The sequence below is a fragment of the Cervus elaphus genome, chromosome 3, assembly GCF_910594005.1.
Source record: "Cervus elaphus chromosome 3, mCerEla1.1, whole genome shotgun sequence".
Taxonomy (NCBI): Eukaryota; Metazoa; Chordata; class Mammalia; order Artiodactyla; family Cervidae; genus Cervus; species Cervus elaphus.
In genome coordinates, this window is record NC_057817.1 from 33793190 (window position 1) to 33810441 (window position 17252).

Sequence of the window (17252 nt, forward strand, 5' to 3'; positions counted from 1 at the left end):
TGCCTGCAGCGTGGGAGACCTGGATTTAATCACTGGGTCAGGAAGATGCCCTGGAGAAGGGAATGGCTCCCCACTTTAGTATTCTTGCCTAGAGAATGCCATGGACAGAGGAGCCTGGTGAGCGACAGTCCATCGGGTCACAGGGAGTCAAACAAGACTGAATGAGTAACACTAACACTATCCTTCAATTAAAAATGAAAATTTTGAAAAAGTCTATTATTTTTTTTGAAGAAATAAGATAAATATTACCACTACTATTATATAGCTGTTCTGGAAACATTAGATATTATAATTGGATGAGAGGACTAATTAAGGCATAAATATAGAAAACAACCACCAGTTAAAAATACAGTGGAAGTTAAGATCATTTATGAATAACAAGAAATAAGAACTATGACTAGCAATAAAATTATGAAAGTTGTAGAATTTATGGGAACAAATATTAAAGTTCTACTGAGTTGAATAAGACTATAATACCATGGAATGATACTTTTTTCTTCTAAGGAAAAAAATCAATATTGGAAAAATATTCACTACCTAAAAACAAACAAAAATAGTCATTCATTAAAAGCAATTAAAATAAAAATTCCAACATGCTTCCCTGGGGTAATCTCTGGAAACATTCTAAAGTTCATTTGAAAGGATAAATATCTGTGTAGGTACCAAGTCTGACTTATATATCACTTTAATTTTGAAAATTAACAGAGTGTCTAATACAAGGTAAGTGCTTGAAAAAATGAGCAACACTGAAAAGGGAAATTAGGAGGAGGAACTTCCCATCCAACATCAAAACTGAAAGTGACAGTATGATAAGGACAGAGACCATTGGGATAACAAGTAATTCAGAAACAGAAAAAGCATATAGAAATTAAGTACATATCAAAGGTGGCCATTCAAATACTTAAGGGAAAAATGAACTCATCAAATATTAGTAATTTGGAAAACAACAGTCACACTTAACTTTACATAGAAACTAAGTTACTGATGGATCAAAAAGTTAAAATATTAAAGTGTAGAAGGCAACAAAATATGTAATTTATGATCTAAGAGTTGAGAAGGTCATTCTGAACATGAAACATGGTTTTTCCGAACCATGGTTTTTCTAGTCTCTTCACTGAAAAGTCCTAGAAACAATAGCCAATGTAAAAGCAATGGATACTTCCTGAAGCCCAGATTAAATATCATTTCCCATTAAAAGACATCAGATGTCCTTGGAGAAACAGTTGATTCCCCGTATGGGGCAGGAAATACACAAGTTAAGTCCAGAACATTTCGTCTAACAGGGAGAAAGGAAGCTGTCAAAGACAAATTAAGATCACATCCAGCTTGAACAGGCCTTCACTGGCCAAAGATGGGACAATCTGAACATTAAGAAGGATACAGTATCTGCAATGGATTGAAATATCTCAAATATGCTTATGTTCACAAGTTCATTTACAATGATACTAAAATCAAAAACCAAATTAAAAAAAAAAAAACCTCATCTCATAGTCACCTTTGTGCAGTCAGTAAACAACTCATTATTTTGAAAATTGGTAAATAAGAGAAATATTCAATAATCTGGTCTTTTCTCTAGAAACTAACTATTCCTCAAAGAAATCAGACAATTGATAAAAAGGAAACGTTACATTTTATAAACAAAATAATGTATCTAGGCCATAATTTTCAATGGCTGTTTACATCACAAAAAGAGACACTAGATAGTACCTATTGCCTGATGAAGTACACAATGTCATTTCTAAAACACGGTTCACAAAAATCAAACTGGAATCTTATCAAACATCTGGACCTAACTACGAACATACAGAAAATTCCAAGTCAGAGTAACATGCTACACAATAGCAGCAAAATCAGACTGTGATGCTTTACAGGACAAATGACCTGCTTTTATCAACAAAAAACTGTGAGGAGAAAAATTGAGAGATGGAGGGTAATCTACAGATTAAAAAAGACACAACAGCCTTTTCAACCTTAGTTAGTGTTTGAATCTTGGGTTCCAACTCAGACTCTAAATAAGCAGAAGACAAGTGAAGAAATGTAAACACTGACTGCCTATTTGAAGAACTCATAAAATTGAAGTAATTAATGTTATTTTTCTGCAGGGTTATAAATTATGGCTAAAGAGTAGTGTCCTAATTTTTTAAAGATACATGCCTGCAGATTAAAAAAGAAATTACTAACATGTGTGATGTAAGGGTGAGTAGTGCATTTCACAGTAATTTATTGGTGAAAGATATAATTTTAGTTCTAAATCTGAATGCATCAAGGAAGAGTCTTCATTAATATTTTTGAGCAGATATTAAAGAAATCAGAGCATAGTTATTTAGGGACAATAGCTACTACATGTATTTTTCCACCTGGAATTTAAATTAAAAATGAACAGTCATCCCTTGGTATCCATTGGGGATTGACTCCAGGTTCCCCTCAGATCTGCAGATGTTTAAGTCCTTTATAAATAATGGTGAAGTATCTGCATATAACTTAAGAATATCTTCCTGTACACTTTAAATCATTTCTAGAGTACTTATAATACCTAATACAATGTAAATGCTATGTAAACAGCTGTAAATAATGTAAATGCTATGTAAATAGTTGCCAGCACGTGAGCAAAGTTTTGCTTTTTGGAACTTTCTGGAATTTTGGGAGAATATTTTTAATTCCTGTTAGGTGGAACCTTCAAGTGCAGATACGAAGTTGTTGTTCAGTTGCTACGTCAATGTTCAACTTTTTTGCAACCCTATGGACATTAGCCCACCAGGCTCCTTGGTCCATGGGATTTCCCAGGTAAGAATACTGGAGTGGGTTGCTATTACCTACTCCAGGGGATCTTCCTGACCCAAGGATTGAACTCACATCCCCTGCATTGCAAGCAGATTCTTTACCACTGAGCCACCTGGGAAGCCCTGAAGATATGAAAGGTCAACTGTAATAAAAGCCTTTACTCTCCTCATGTCCTTATGCTCTTGATATCCTAAGCTTCTCACAGTTCCCTGGGCATAAACAGTTCCTTCTATAACTCCCTGCACTTGCTATTATGAATAAATTATTTTTGCATGACAAACTCCTACTCATACTTTAAGAACTAACTCAAACGTAATCTCTCTAACGAAACATTTCTAACCATCCCAGCATTACATTCTGTTCATCATCCTGCCAATAATGCTATAACATAGAAACTATTTTTTATAGTACTTATTTAAACTGTCATTTATTTGTTTTTTGCATGTGCTTCCCTAAGAGTTGAGAGTGATCTTTATATCTCTACCTCCTAACATATGAACCCTTCTAGAGGGTGCTCAATAAATATTTGCAGAATCAAACTCAACTAATTGGCAATGCAGTATCTAAAACTGACTTTAAAAATTGACAAAGTCTAAGAAGTCTTGTTGAGTATTTTTCTGAAAAGACTTAAAAAGAGGAGGTATACCATTCAAATTCTGTAACAACAATCTTACTAACAAGATGGGAAACTGCCATGCATTTAGATTCATTAACCCTTTCAGTGATTTTTTTTGTTGAAATATTCTCAACACTTCATCTAAAGAAGCTACTCCCAAACGTTTTAGTGAACAAACAGCATTAACTGACTACCTACTCTATCAGCTACTATTTTGCAATGAAAAACGAAAACAAAAATCTTTAAAAAAAAGTAAAGAATCTGACATCAGTGAAAAAAGTTTCAAATTAACTTACAACATAAACATTTAAAAAGCAATTAAATTAAATAAATGAAAGAAATGATCAGAGGAAACCTAAAGCACTAATTTAAAAAAACCCTTTTGATAGATTTTACACTAAGGTCTAGATATACATACTTATATACATATATAAATGAAAACAATACTTACCCTAGCAACATAATGGAATCTGAGGTATTTTATTCACTTTTTCATTGAAAAGAAAAACAAGCAAACCCTCTGGGTAGACTTGCCAAAATGATTTTATGCCCCACTAACGGGTTGAGATTTAAAGTTTGGTAAACACTGTCCAAAGAAATTCTGCATATTATCAATAATCCCTAGGCTACACTGATAGCCACAATCTTACAAGAAATCTATATATGAAATATGTCTATATCAGAAAAATAATGAAAAATATAATTTTAATAGGACACAGTAATTTCTGCTATAGTTAGGAAAAGTAAAATGGAATCTTGATATCTAAAAAAAAAAAATGAGGGATATTGTGTGCACCTTAGTCTTAGAGCTCTAAAAGTGACAAGGCCCGGATTCTTAGCTGAATACTGTTAAAAGAACTGAGATTTTAGTTTAAACAATATTTCTCTCAAGTTTAGTATTATTCTCAAGTTCTCCTTCAAGCCTAAGAAAGCCTTGTTTAAGAAATTCAATTCCACTTATTAGTTATTAAACTGTGAGATAATATAATGTTAAAAATTTTCATGGTGTGTCCATCTCAAACTTAAATTGAAGACAAATCATTCTTCCTAACAGATATCTTTAAGTGTCTGTTATACAGAAATCTTATGGCTGCCACTAACTGCAAGCCACTTTAAAAAACCTATTTCTTTTCATAGCCAAATATAACATAAAATTCTTAGCTGATTTTCTTTTGTTAAAATCTAATAGTTAAACATTCTCTGCTAACTACCATAAGGCAATGAAGCTCTTCCCAACATTTATATACATTTCAATTTAGGTAACACTGGATCTGCATAAATATTACTTTCAACATGAAATATTTTTGCTAAAAAGTTAGTGATTTCAAAAGAAAATTTTCATGAAACCATAAATAGAAATTTAAATACAAAGACATCCCAGAAAAAAGAGCATTTATGTATATCAAACAGAACTGCCATTTACTTTTTACAAGACTGCCACAGACACATGAAGTTGTGCCCAGGTTTCCTCACTGGCTCTCCATGCTGACTGGACGCAGTGAGCGGAGAAGGCTGAGAGCTGTTAGGCTGGCTCTGGACTTGAACAGCTGGTGAAGGTGTCACTGGAGTGCTCTGTGAAAAGACAAACCACACAGTCTGTGAAATGACGCTGAAAACCATTCACAGAGTATAGGTTTGTGAATTTGATTACAGTGATAGCTATGCACTTTCAACCTAAAATTCACACTTGGGAGTTTTAATGATTATCTTTTGGATACTCTTTAAGAAGATAACTAATTTCAAAAACATATTTAGGAAGTCAAATTCATTTCATATGAATCACAGAGGCAAGATTGCATTGTTACTGTTACAGAATACACATAACTTAGAATTAAAGATTTTTATATTAATAAAATTGGGTAGAAATACAACTATAGATTAAACAGAGAAAAAAATTATAAATGCACCCATTTTATTTACTTACACATATTCTTCACAAGAAAAAAATCAATTGTAAATTATTATTTCTTTGTATAGAATCTCTTTAAGATTGTAATGAGTAACATAAAACCATATACAGTAAAAATCAAAGGGAATTTCAGATGTTAAGAATGATGTAAAAAAAAAAATGATGTAACCATTTAAGTAGAATGTTGTAAATATTACTCCACAGTAAAAGCTATTTTAACTAACAACTTCAATCTTGAAAGGTGCTCAGTTATAAATTTTGATGGATTATACAAGAAAAGGATTCTAATTGTATGCATAAGTTTTCGAAATATAAGCTACATTTTTTTTCCTTTATATACCATCCTTTTCTCTCTGAAAAACACGTAATAATTATAATGTAGCTTAAAACAATTTGAAACATTACATTTTGAGGTTTAACTCAGATTTCACTCATAACATACATAGTACAAAGGAAAAAATAATGTTAAATTCCTCACAGAAATGATTAGCATACCATTTTCAAAGTACCATTTAAAGGAAATACATTTAAACTCTGGGAAAATATTAAATGTATTTGCTTATTTATAAAGTGACATTGGAAACAGTGGAGCAAAACTAAGCTAAAAATTGCTGAAAACCTCTTATTGGAAAGTCACAGTAATTTTTAAAAAAAATAGACAAACAGAAACAGATAAGGCCATAGCATAAAAATGAATAAAGGAAAAGAATAAAGTGCCAACAGTGAAAGTTCTTAGAAATGTGGAGTCATAAGAACTTTTGAGTTCTAAGCTCTAAGAAAAAAAAAAAATTACTTTGGGATGTGATTGAGGTTGTTTTTATAATAGGGTCTCATTCTTATGATTTTCCAATATTATTAGTAAGAAAATATATACATGCAAAAAACCATGCATTTTAGGGCAATACAGGTATCAATGGCTAGAAGGAAGACTTTCCAGCTTGACAGAACAGGACTCAGAATTTCAATCTGCCTTTTAACAAGCTATGTGAACCTGTGCAAACTACATAACATCTCTGATCCTCAATTCCCTCATCCAGAAAGTGTAATAAAATCTAACTTCTGGGATGGCGGGAAGACTACAGAAACTCTACATGAAGAGCCTAGCTCTAGAGTCTCAATAAATGGCAATTGATACTACTGTTATTTATGCTAATAAAGAAGCCCAGAGTGAAACAGTACTTTGGAGGAAAGATGATGAGTTCACTTTGGGGACAAGAACAGATCAGTATTGCAATTATTTAGCAATAAAGTTAATTATCTAGCAATAGTTAAACTATCTAGCAGTAGTTAAAGCTGGAACAAGAATCTGACAATCATTCACCTGTGAATTCTTAAAGTCATAAAAACTAACAGTGAGAAAGCAGACACAGGGGTCGGGATCAGAGAAAAAGGCAGGGAAGAATAACATTAGAATCAATCTATTTACCAGGAAAAAAAAAAGTCAACCTGTTTCCTTGAAATGAAACTACTGCATAAAAAAAAAAAAAATCCATGAAATTCCAGTAAGTATGAGTAACCAAGAGGATCAGTTTGAATCAAATACAAATATTGAAGAGTGACAGAAATATAATCTCAGAATTATAATTAAAGGGTAAATCTGTCAGAGCTATCAAATTCCCTCAGAATGAACTTTCCGGTTCCCTACACTATTACCATTTACCCTAGATATTTTATTGACTAGCTTGTCATATACTTTTAAATTAAATTTATTTTTGTTTTTATATGCTAACAAAGCTTTATCCTATTTTTTTCTTCATTGTAGAATTCTAACTGGTGTCACACAGGAAAGTTAAATAACAGGGAATCATAGCGTATTTAGCTAACATCAACTGTTAATGATTTATGAAGATGTGGCAAGGATGACTGGAGTTAATCCAAACTGTTCAATTAAGAATGAATAAAAGACATATTAACCAAATGCAATGCATAGAAAATTGTCTACACATTGCATCTGGTGTTCTCTGGATCTTAATTCAAACAAAATTTATAAAAACACATTTTTAAAGACTAAGAACAAACAATATTAAGAAAGTACTATTTTTGTTAGGTGTGATTTGGTATTACAAATACTTATGAATATATACTGAAGTATTTATTAGTAACTTGAAATCTTTGGGACTTACTTTACTGCAAGGGGAAAAACAGTGGTGACGAAGATATGAAACTAGAAAGGCAATGGTGACAATATTTAAAGCTGGGTGAAGGGTAAGGCTGGTTAAGGCCAGTAAGCCTCTACACTTGTGTATGTCTAAAATTTTCACAATAAAAAGTAAACAAATAACAACAACAAAAAAACAGAGCTAAATACATCAATAAAACAAAATGAATTAAACTACTTAGAGAAAATACCAAATGAAAAATTCCAAGACTCGCACTTTCTTTGAATAAACCAGTATATTTACTTTACTGAGAAAAGTATCAATAACCTCAGAAATGCAGATGGTACCACCCTTATAGCAAAAAGTGAAGAGGAACTAAACAGCCTCGTGATGAAAGTGAAAGAGGAGAGTGAAAAAGCTGGCTTAAAACTCAACATTCAGAAAACTAAGATTATGGCACTTGGTCCCATCACTTCATGGATAATAGATGGGGAAACAATGGAAACAGTGAGAGACTGTATTTTCTTGGGCTCCAAAATCACTGCACATGGTGACTGCAGCCATGAAATTAAAAGATGCTTGCTCCTTGGAAGAAAAGCTATGACCAACCTAGAGAGCACATTATAAAGCAGAGACATTACTTTGCCGACAAAGGTCCTTTTAGTCAAAGGTATGGTTTTTCCAGTAGTCATGTATGGTTGTGAGACTTAGAATAAAGAAAGCTGAGTGCCGAAGCATTGATGCTTTTGAACTGTGGTGTTGGAGAAGACTCTTGAGAGTGCCTTGGACTACAAGGAGATCCAAGCAGTCCATCCTGAAGGAGATCAGTCCTGAATATTCATTGGAAGGACTGATGTTGAGGCTGAAGTTCCAATACTTCGGCCTGATGCAAAGAACTGACTCATTGGAAAAAACCCTGATGCTGGGAAAGACTGAAGGCAGGAGGAGAAGGGGACAACAGAGGATGAGATGGTTGGATGGCATCACTGACTCGATGGACATGAGTTTGAGCAAGCGCTGGGAGCTGGTGATGGATAAGGAAGCCTGGCGTGCTGCAGGCCATGGGGTCGCAAAGAGTCGGACGGGACTGAGCAACTGAACTGAAAGTAGTATTTTTTATTTTCTCCTATATTAGAAAATTACATATTTCTTTCAACAAAACTAATTTTTAATAGTTTGTTTACACTGTATTGTATGTCTTTTAAAGTACTACTTAAATTATGTTTTAAGAACTAGATCTTTTACATAAAATGCAAAATATATTTCTTTTAAGATGTAAAAGTGCCTGATCATTAACCATAACCCTAACTTGAATATAAATGTAAAAGTGGTCTCAAAATCATGTTTTTGGAATGATCACTCCTGAGGAATATTGTTCAATACTATTCTTTGTTCTGCTCTGCTTAAGAACTAACTTTTTGTATTCTAGTACCTCTCTAGTAGTGTGTGACCAGAAAAGTAAAATTATACAAAGAATATGAAATAATTCTGTGATTCCTTTTGTAATGTAAAATTATCTAAAACATTAATGTAGCAGTTTTATTTTTGGCAAAGGTTTCCTTTTGTTAAAATAAGAAACTATAATCTTGCCTTCCTTTATCATCTTTTCAAGAGTAAACTATGGTTGAAACTTCTAGACTGTACTGATGTTATTTTCTGATATATAAGACTTGGGATTTGAAGTTCTTAAACACTTACATATTAATGAAGAACACCTAAGGTCTAATTGAAAGAATTAGGAAAATATACTCTAAAGAGTGAGTAGAGATAATTTTAAACACTTGTACTGAACAAGAACTAAATTTATTCTAAATGTGGTATTAAGGAGGTTACACTTAGTCTAAACAAAATACACATCTTTACAGAACAGAATTAAGACAATCACTGGAAAAGAGATCTTTGTAAGTGTGGGAAAGTTAATTCAACTCTTTAAAAAGGGTTATGGACAAGATAATATCTAAGGTTCTTTCTGCTCCAATATTCTCTCATTTTCATAACCTATCAAAGTTCTCTTATTAAGTATAACTAGACAATCAACACATACACAGTCTATCTTATAAATAGAGCACATTGAAGTGTAAATGAAAAAAACACTTAATACTAATGATTTTCTTAATTATTACAATGTACTACTAGCTTCCCTGGTGGCTCAGACGGTAAAGCGTGTGCCTACAATGTGTGAGACCCGGGTTCAATCCCTGGGTCGGGAAGATCTCCTGCAGAAGAAAATGGCAACCCACTCCAGTATTCTTGCCTGGAAAATCCCATGGATGGAGAGGAACCTGGTAGGCTACAGTCCTTGGGGTCGCAAAGAGTCAGACACGACTGAGCGACTTCACTTTCTTTCACTTTCACTACTAGTCTACAAATCTGAGCAGTAATACGCTTCAAAAAAAATTGAAATGACATTTCTGTGACTCTTGTTAAAATGACTATGACTAGACATAGCCCCCCTGAGATTGCAGATATGCTTTCTGATGGGTTGGGTAACTTTTTAAACTCTTTATCAAAGAATGAAAGGGACCAGGAAGATATCCATATTCAATGTTAGCACCATTTCAGAAAGGATTCATATGTGAAGGACAGGAAACTAAAGAGCATCATCCATAAAATGCCTTAAATAAGTACATCCTTAAGTAAACTATTTTTATATACAAGAATTAGGCATGACATCAGATCACAGGATGAACAGATAGATATATTCAACATGTGTTTTATATGCTTCTGAAAAAGACAAGTCTTCAGTTAAGTATAATTAATTTTTTCCATTTTTATTATCTCATATGCCAATCTAGTACCATGCCTTCTTCAGCAAATACAATTTCATGAATAGTGGAAGACAGTAGGGCTCAGAAACAGTATCCATATTGTGGCACTTTAACTTGCAAATATAACAGATTGAAAATAAGTAGCTATAAATAAAGAAATATACCTTGAATTAAGTACAATTATTTCATACTCAGCTAAATACCATTTAAATACAAAATATATGGTTATAGCATTTACTTTCATATTTCTTTCCCCTTTATTTGTTCCTAGCATCTTTTCTGTAATAAAATTAATACAGCTAATTAGTGGTAGTGAGAAGGAACAAAACTGAAAAAAGAAATATTAAACAACAATGGTATTAGGAAGGATTACCTGCTGGCCATTCTCAGCAGCGATGTTTCCCTGCAGTCTTTCCAGCCCTGAGCCTTCTGCAAGTCTAGAGGTTCCTTTTTGGTGTAAAGGTACCTCCTTAACATCCCCCACCCCTTGAAATGGTGGAAATAACAAAGTATAGCTAAAAAAAAATCACATTTAATTCCTCTATTTCATCTACCCGTTTAAAGTGCCAAATCAAATACTGGATAAAATGGTATTAAACCAAGGTCTAAAATACAATTCTAAGACTATACAAAGAAATTTAAAGAATCTGGGCAACAGGGGAAATGGTTTTTATTAACAGGCTCTTAAGAAGGTCCAACAGCCTCCCTTCAAAGGAAACTTATGATACCATCTTGAGCAGCTGGTAATTTTTTAGCCTTTATAGGTACTTTATCCTATGTGTTAGCTGCTCAGTTATGTCCCAATTCTTTGTGACTCTATGGACTGTAGCCCGCCAGGCTCCTCTGTCCATGGGATTCTCCAGGCAAGAATACTAGAACGGGTTGCCATTCCCTTCTCCAGGGAATCTTCTCGACGCAGGGACTGAACCTGGGTCTTCTGCGTTGCAGGCATATTCTTTACTGTCTGAGCCACCAAAGATAAAATATACTTGCACCATTACTGAGCGCCAGACTGTGTATCAGGCATTGTGCTAAGAGTTATACACAGATATCCTGTTTTGTTTGCTTCTTATTCTCATAGACACCATGTATGTATGCTATGTCTCTTTTTCCTTGCAAAGTTTTACATTTCTACATGTCAACAAAATACCAACTTCAAAAATAAAGACTATAGCTGTTTGAAATAAACTACATTCTTAGGGAGAATACATAAAAGTTTATACACATTTTTTAGATTAGGAGTAAGCATCACCAACTCAATGGATGTGAGTTTGGGTGTACTCCGGGAGCTGGTGATGGACAGGGAGGCCTGGCATGCTGCGGTTCATGGGGTCACAAAGAATCGGACATGACTGAGTTACTGAACTGAACTGAAAATATATTAATTTTATGGTTTGAATTAAATGTATATATGTCCAGTATGTTAAATTCTAGCATTGTGATCCTGAAATTATCTTTCAGTGATACTTATATCCTATAATATAGTCAATAAAATAATGTTACATATAAAAGGAGTATCTAGGATTTTACAAAGAAATCTTGTAGAATAGTGGCAAATGGGTTAAGAGCACGAGCTCTGGTTTCAGACACATCAGCTTTCAGTCCTGTACCACCTCATGTTTGTTGGTAACCTTGGGCGAGTTATTTAGCATTGTGAGGCCTCATCTCTAAAATAGAAATTATGTTTACCTAATAGAGTTTCTCTGTGAATCAAATGACAAAATAGTGCAAAATTCCTAACACGGGTCCTAGTCTTAGCTAGGTATTGCTTGTTTTTTGTTATTTAGGTATCACTATTGAACATAACCACACTGGAGGTTAAAGGACACAATAAACAAGGGTGGATGAAACAGTTTCATAGTAAGGGAGTTTTTCTCTAATCTGGCTTGGTCTACTATAACTCTTTAGGATTACAATGGAATCTAAAAGGAAAAAAGTAGAACACATAAGATGAACTGGAAAATTGTTAAATATAAAAAAAGTGCTGAATGCTTAATATATGTTAGACATTGCATTATTAAAAAAATTTTTAGTGTGCTTTAATAAATGAAAAACTCAACCTGTAGAAGCTTGAATAAAAATGATTTGCTGTTTTCCACAAAAACTCCTTACTAATTATTGCCATGTACAAAATATACACTGAAGAATCCTCAACCTATTTAGATACCTTGAAATAGATCTAAGCAAAACTAATATACAAATTAAAAAACTCATCATGCTCCCAGAGCAGCACTGTCCAGCTTTACCCATTCACATGGAGAAAGACACACATTAGTGAATGATGTTCTAAGCAAGGGATTCTTTGCTCTCTCACCTTCCATTTTGCTTCCCTACGCCCACCCCTCTCTTGTCATCTAGATTGGTATCAATACCAACACAATCTGCTGTTATCATCAGAAGCACAGAGAAAAAACCCAAGACAGAAGAGTGCTAGCAGAGCTGGCAACAGTCACAGAAGGTTCTGGCTGTGTAGTAGTTAGGAAACAAAGAATGAAGTAGTAGTAATCCAGGAAACAGCACATAAGATTGTCCTTAAAATCTTTATAGGCTGATTGGATCCTCAATTCAGTATCACTGATTTTAGAAAATGTCAGGAAGCATTTAAGAAGAGGCTTCCAGTGTGCTGTTTTGGATCTGTCAGGAACCCTCTGGCCCTTATTGATTCCTGAATATTCAGGAATTAAGAGGAGAGGCATGCCTTTCCCGGGGCTGAGCAATCCAGGCATTTCTCATTACGGTGATAAGTACCCTCTTCCTTTTTATGAGCCATACGGTAAAAGGTGATTGTTTGCAACTCTCTCTTTGATAGGGATCATCTTATGTTTTGTAAGTCTGGAATTTTAATCTTTATCTTTGCTGAGAATAACTATAGTATATATGCCCATGCCATGTTGATTAAAACACCTTTGCTCCATCAGAGCTTTGGTCCCCGTGTCTTTCTTTCTTTCTTTCTTTTCTCTCTCTCTCTATTTCCGGCTAATTCCTTGGAGCGCGGAGGCCCGCTGAGCTCACTTTCTTGCCCGGGCTTCGAAGACCCTCTCGAGAAGGCACACTGCATCTTCACCCACTCGGGAGGGCACCCGGTGCCCACGTGCAGCAGCGCGAGCCCTAAGAACAGGACTCTATTGGCTTTCCACGTAAACCAGGGGCTATCAGCCTCTTTCTCTTACTCTCCGGACCACCAGGTTCCGGTCCATTAAAGGACCAACAAGAAAACACTTTTATTTACTGAGGCATGAAGAGAGGGGAGAGTAGATATTTAAAAGGGAATAAATAGAGCAAAGGAATAAGAGACACAAAATTTTGCATAGCTGAAACAAATTGAAATTATAAGAAATAAACCTTTTTAAAGAATAAAGGCAACTAATTCAATACGTAAGATAATAAGAACACACTTGATAAAATTCTTATGGAATTCATCTTTTTTACAAAAGTACTGTGAAAGAAGCCTCAAAATACACTCATGTCAAAAACCAAATACAGAAATTCCCTTCTGGTGTACCCTTAGCAAACCTCTCCCGAACAAGACCAAGTTACATTTAAAAAATACCCCCTAAAATGTTAGATGACAAGTACTTCTCTATCTTGGCTCTACAAAATTACTAATTTGCGTGTATAACAAAATAGAAAAATGCTTTAAACCAGAGGTCCTCAAGCCCTGCTCAGTGGCCTGTTAAGAATCAGGTGGCACAGCAGGAGGTGAGTGGTGGGCTAGCAAGGGAAGAGTCACCTGCTGCTCCCATCATTTGTATTGCCTCCTGAACCTTCGCATTTCCCCCACCCCACCTCAGAGATGGGAAAAAAAACTGTCTTCCATGAAACAGGTCCCTGGTGCCCAAAAGGCTGGGGACCTCTGCTCTAAATCATGTGTTTAAGTGAACTGAAAACTGTTCAATATTACAAAGAACAGAGAAAAATAAAAGAGCATGATGGCTTGAGTACATTGCTAGGCCCTCCCAATTACCTTTCCAAGGTAAAACATGGATCCCCCTAAAGTCACATGTACACATCAGGACTGTTTCAGAGGAACGTGACGGGAGGAGGACTCACCTGCGGGACCACGTTCTGCACGTACGCGGGCGGGTGCTGCTGCTTCTGCTGAGCAGCACTCTCTATCGCTACTTTAGCCACAGTGCTTGGGTCTGCTCCTGCTGGCACCGCAACCATCGTTGCGCTGCAGCCAGCATTGTTGGGGTCACTGATTGTAACAATTCTAACTCCCACTTTATTTGGAATTCCTGTGACTGTTTCCCTATCATTATCCTCTGCTGGCCTCTTTACAGTTTTGCATTCCGCTGTGCCATTTGTAGACCGAACGTCAGACAGCAGGGCAGGAGGATGGGACACTCTTGATCCTGAGTGGGGAACGGCTATGATTTGATGCCCCTGTATAACAGAGGTTGCAGAATGTGGTGAGACAACTACACTTGGGCGTTGCTGAGGCACATCTGAATTCAAACTTGAAGCTAGAGGTCCATTAGGCAAATCAGTACCACTAAACTGCTGTGTTGCCACATTTGAGGCCTCCTGTATACTGCTCCCAGATGGTGAAACACCCAAAGTTAATATAGGTCCATTAGAAGTTCTTTCTAGTTGATCACCTTTGGCAGTATCTTGCTGAGTGGCATCTAAAGTCCCTTGTGGTTCCATTGGAGATATCTCACCATTTCCTACATGATTGGAAGTTTTGTGATTTGGAATGTTTTTGCTTAAATGAGAACCATCTCCTTTATCAAAATCACAGATTCCATTAACTAGAGGTTTTCTCAAATCACTTTTAAGATCCTGCACGTCCATTTGCTCTGAGTTCTGTTTTCCAGACGCTCCATTCTCGCCCAATTCTAACGATGGCCCATTACTGATCAGTGAGCACTGATTAGCCTCACTTTGAATTTTCCCTGAGTTTGAAGGAGGTAGACTTGAGTCACTGTATTTTCTCCCATTTAAAAGACTTCCCACCTGCATTTCATTTTCCTTTGTATCCCCATTGCTGGTGTTTGTGGTTCCTCGTCTGCAGGACGGGTTCTCCATGACTTCAATTTTACGTTCATGAACATGTAAACCTGTTGCTTCTTTTGCTTCCTCCTCCTTTTGGCAAATTATTTTATCACCTTTGAATGGGGGAGTAGCAGTAGTACAAGATGATTGTCCAGCTGGAGATGCTTGAGTGGCTGGAAGCGTTTGCACCTGAAGTCCAACTCCTGCCTGGGTCCCGCTCATGGTAATTCCTGCTGGAGCAATGAGCTGAGTTGTATTTCCCTGACTCACAGTTGCAGTTGCAAAACTTGTATTTGGCACAACTGTTATGGTTACCTGGTTGCCAGAAGTCCCTTGGAAAATGGTTGCTGGGCTATTTGAGATCAGCGGGCCTGGCAATATTTGTAAGTTCGAGATGGGCACGGTTTGCACTCCCCCGGTGGGTGGCATTGCACTTTGGACCAACTGAACATTCTGCTGCCCAACCAATAGCTGCTGAGCTGGAGTTTGCCCTTGCACTCCAAAACCTGCTGCTTGGTTATTGGCCACCTGGTACACCACCTGAGGACTAGGAGCTCTTGCATTATTGGGGGGAGGAATCTGTGGCGCCGGGAGAATAAGCTTACCACCGGGAGTTGAAGGACCACGCTTTGGAAGCAGCAGCTGTTTTATCAGACTCGACTCACCAGAAGCAGGCTGACCAACTCCTGCATTCGCTTGCTGTGGCTGAACTTGCATCTGTACTTGTTGTGGCTGCTGAACCTGTACTTGTACCTGCTGTGGAGGTGCTGGTGAATGCTGCTGCTGCTGCTGCCTTTTCACAGACAGCATTTGACTGACAGTAGGAGGTGGTCCCTGTGGCTGAGGGGTGGAAGAAGATGACATGGCAGTAGGGACCTGGTTAGTAGCAGCTGGGACAGGTGATGGTGAGGAAGATGGAGTAATGTTTGGTTGTCCAGTTAGCTGAACTGCCTGGCCAGCTGGAAGAGCTGCTGGATTAGCAAGAACAATTTGGTGAATGGCTGGTGCATAAGTTTGACCTTGTTGAGCTGGCTGGCTTACAATCACTACACTTTGTTGGGTTGGCTGCTGTGGCTGTTGAATAGGCTGTTGTACCACTGTTGATGAAACTTGCTGAGAAGGGAGAGGTTTTGGTGCAATGTTTTGAAACCCTACCCTTGAGGGTTGTGGACTTGGGACACCAGCAATGGTAACCATTTGTCCTGTAGCTACCTGAAAATTCTGTACTGAAGTTGCTGAGACAATATTGGATGTAGAAGTCGTTACATACTGTGGGGGTGCTATGATAACAGTGTCCTGTGGCTGGCTACCAGCTGATGTCTGCTGAGATGAAGTTTGTACAGGTTGGGGTGACGTGGTGATTAACTGTTGACCCTGTGAAACTGTAGAAGTACATGCTGGTATGTTCTGAACTCTGCCAAATATATGACTCTGTGGGACAGCCTGCTGAATCACTGTAACAGGAGTGCCAGAAGGTATCTGCCCCGGTACCACCGTGTGTAATGGAGATTGCTGTGGAATTACTGACGGATGGTGAAGCAGTGTCTGGGAATTGACAACTGTAACAGGCTGTGGCCCTGAACTATGATTCTGAACCACAGAACTCTGTGCAGCTCCTCCTCCCACAGCAATGCTAACAGGAACCGCTGTCTGGGGTATAGAGTTCTGGATTACTGTAGCCTTAACGACTTCACAAGGAATTGGAGCTTTATTTTGAATGACAGTCACCGGAGCATTTTGCTGCTGGTGGGTATGAACTGAAGGATTTGGTGGAATTCTTGAAACAGTCTGTGCCACAGTATGAACACCTTGTACTGGAAAAGACATTTGTGTTGCAGTCAAACTTGAAGATTGGTTGGTAATAGGAGTCCTCTGAAAATGGTTTCCTACAGTTTGTGGTCCATGAGGGATTCCTGAAAATATGAGGAAAAGTTAAAATTCACAGTGAAATGGCTGAAAAGCAGCATGCAGAAATTATTTTACTTAATTTCAAGAGAAAACAGTTTTAAGAAATTAACAACTTTGCATCATATGAATATGATAAAATAATAGAACAAGAAATAAAATGTTACTGAAAAACA

The 17252-nt window shown here is 36.6% G+C and overlaps 1 protein-coding gene across 1 annotated transcript in view; it reads right to left on the bottom strand.

Moving 5' to 3' along the window:
- Positions 1–17252, bottom strand: part of ARID2 (AT-rich interaction domain 2) — a 179446-nt gene that overhangs the window by 34464 nt on the left and 127730 nt on the right. Inside the window, exons 15-16 of the mRNA XM_043886363.1 lie at positions 14224–17084; positions 4821–4969 (exon numbers count right to left, since the gene is read on the bottom strand). Of these exons, the coding sequence (XP_043742298.1) occupies positions 4821–4969; positions 14224–17084 (3010 nt within the window). The remainder of the gene's footprint in view (positions 1–4820; positions 4970–14223; positions 17085–17252) is intronic.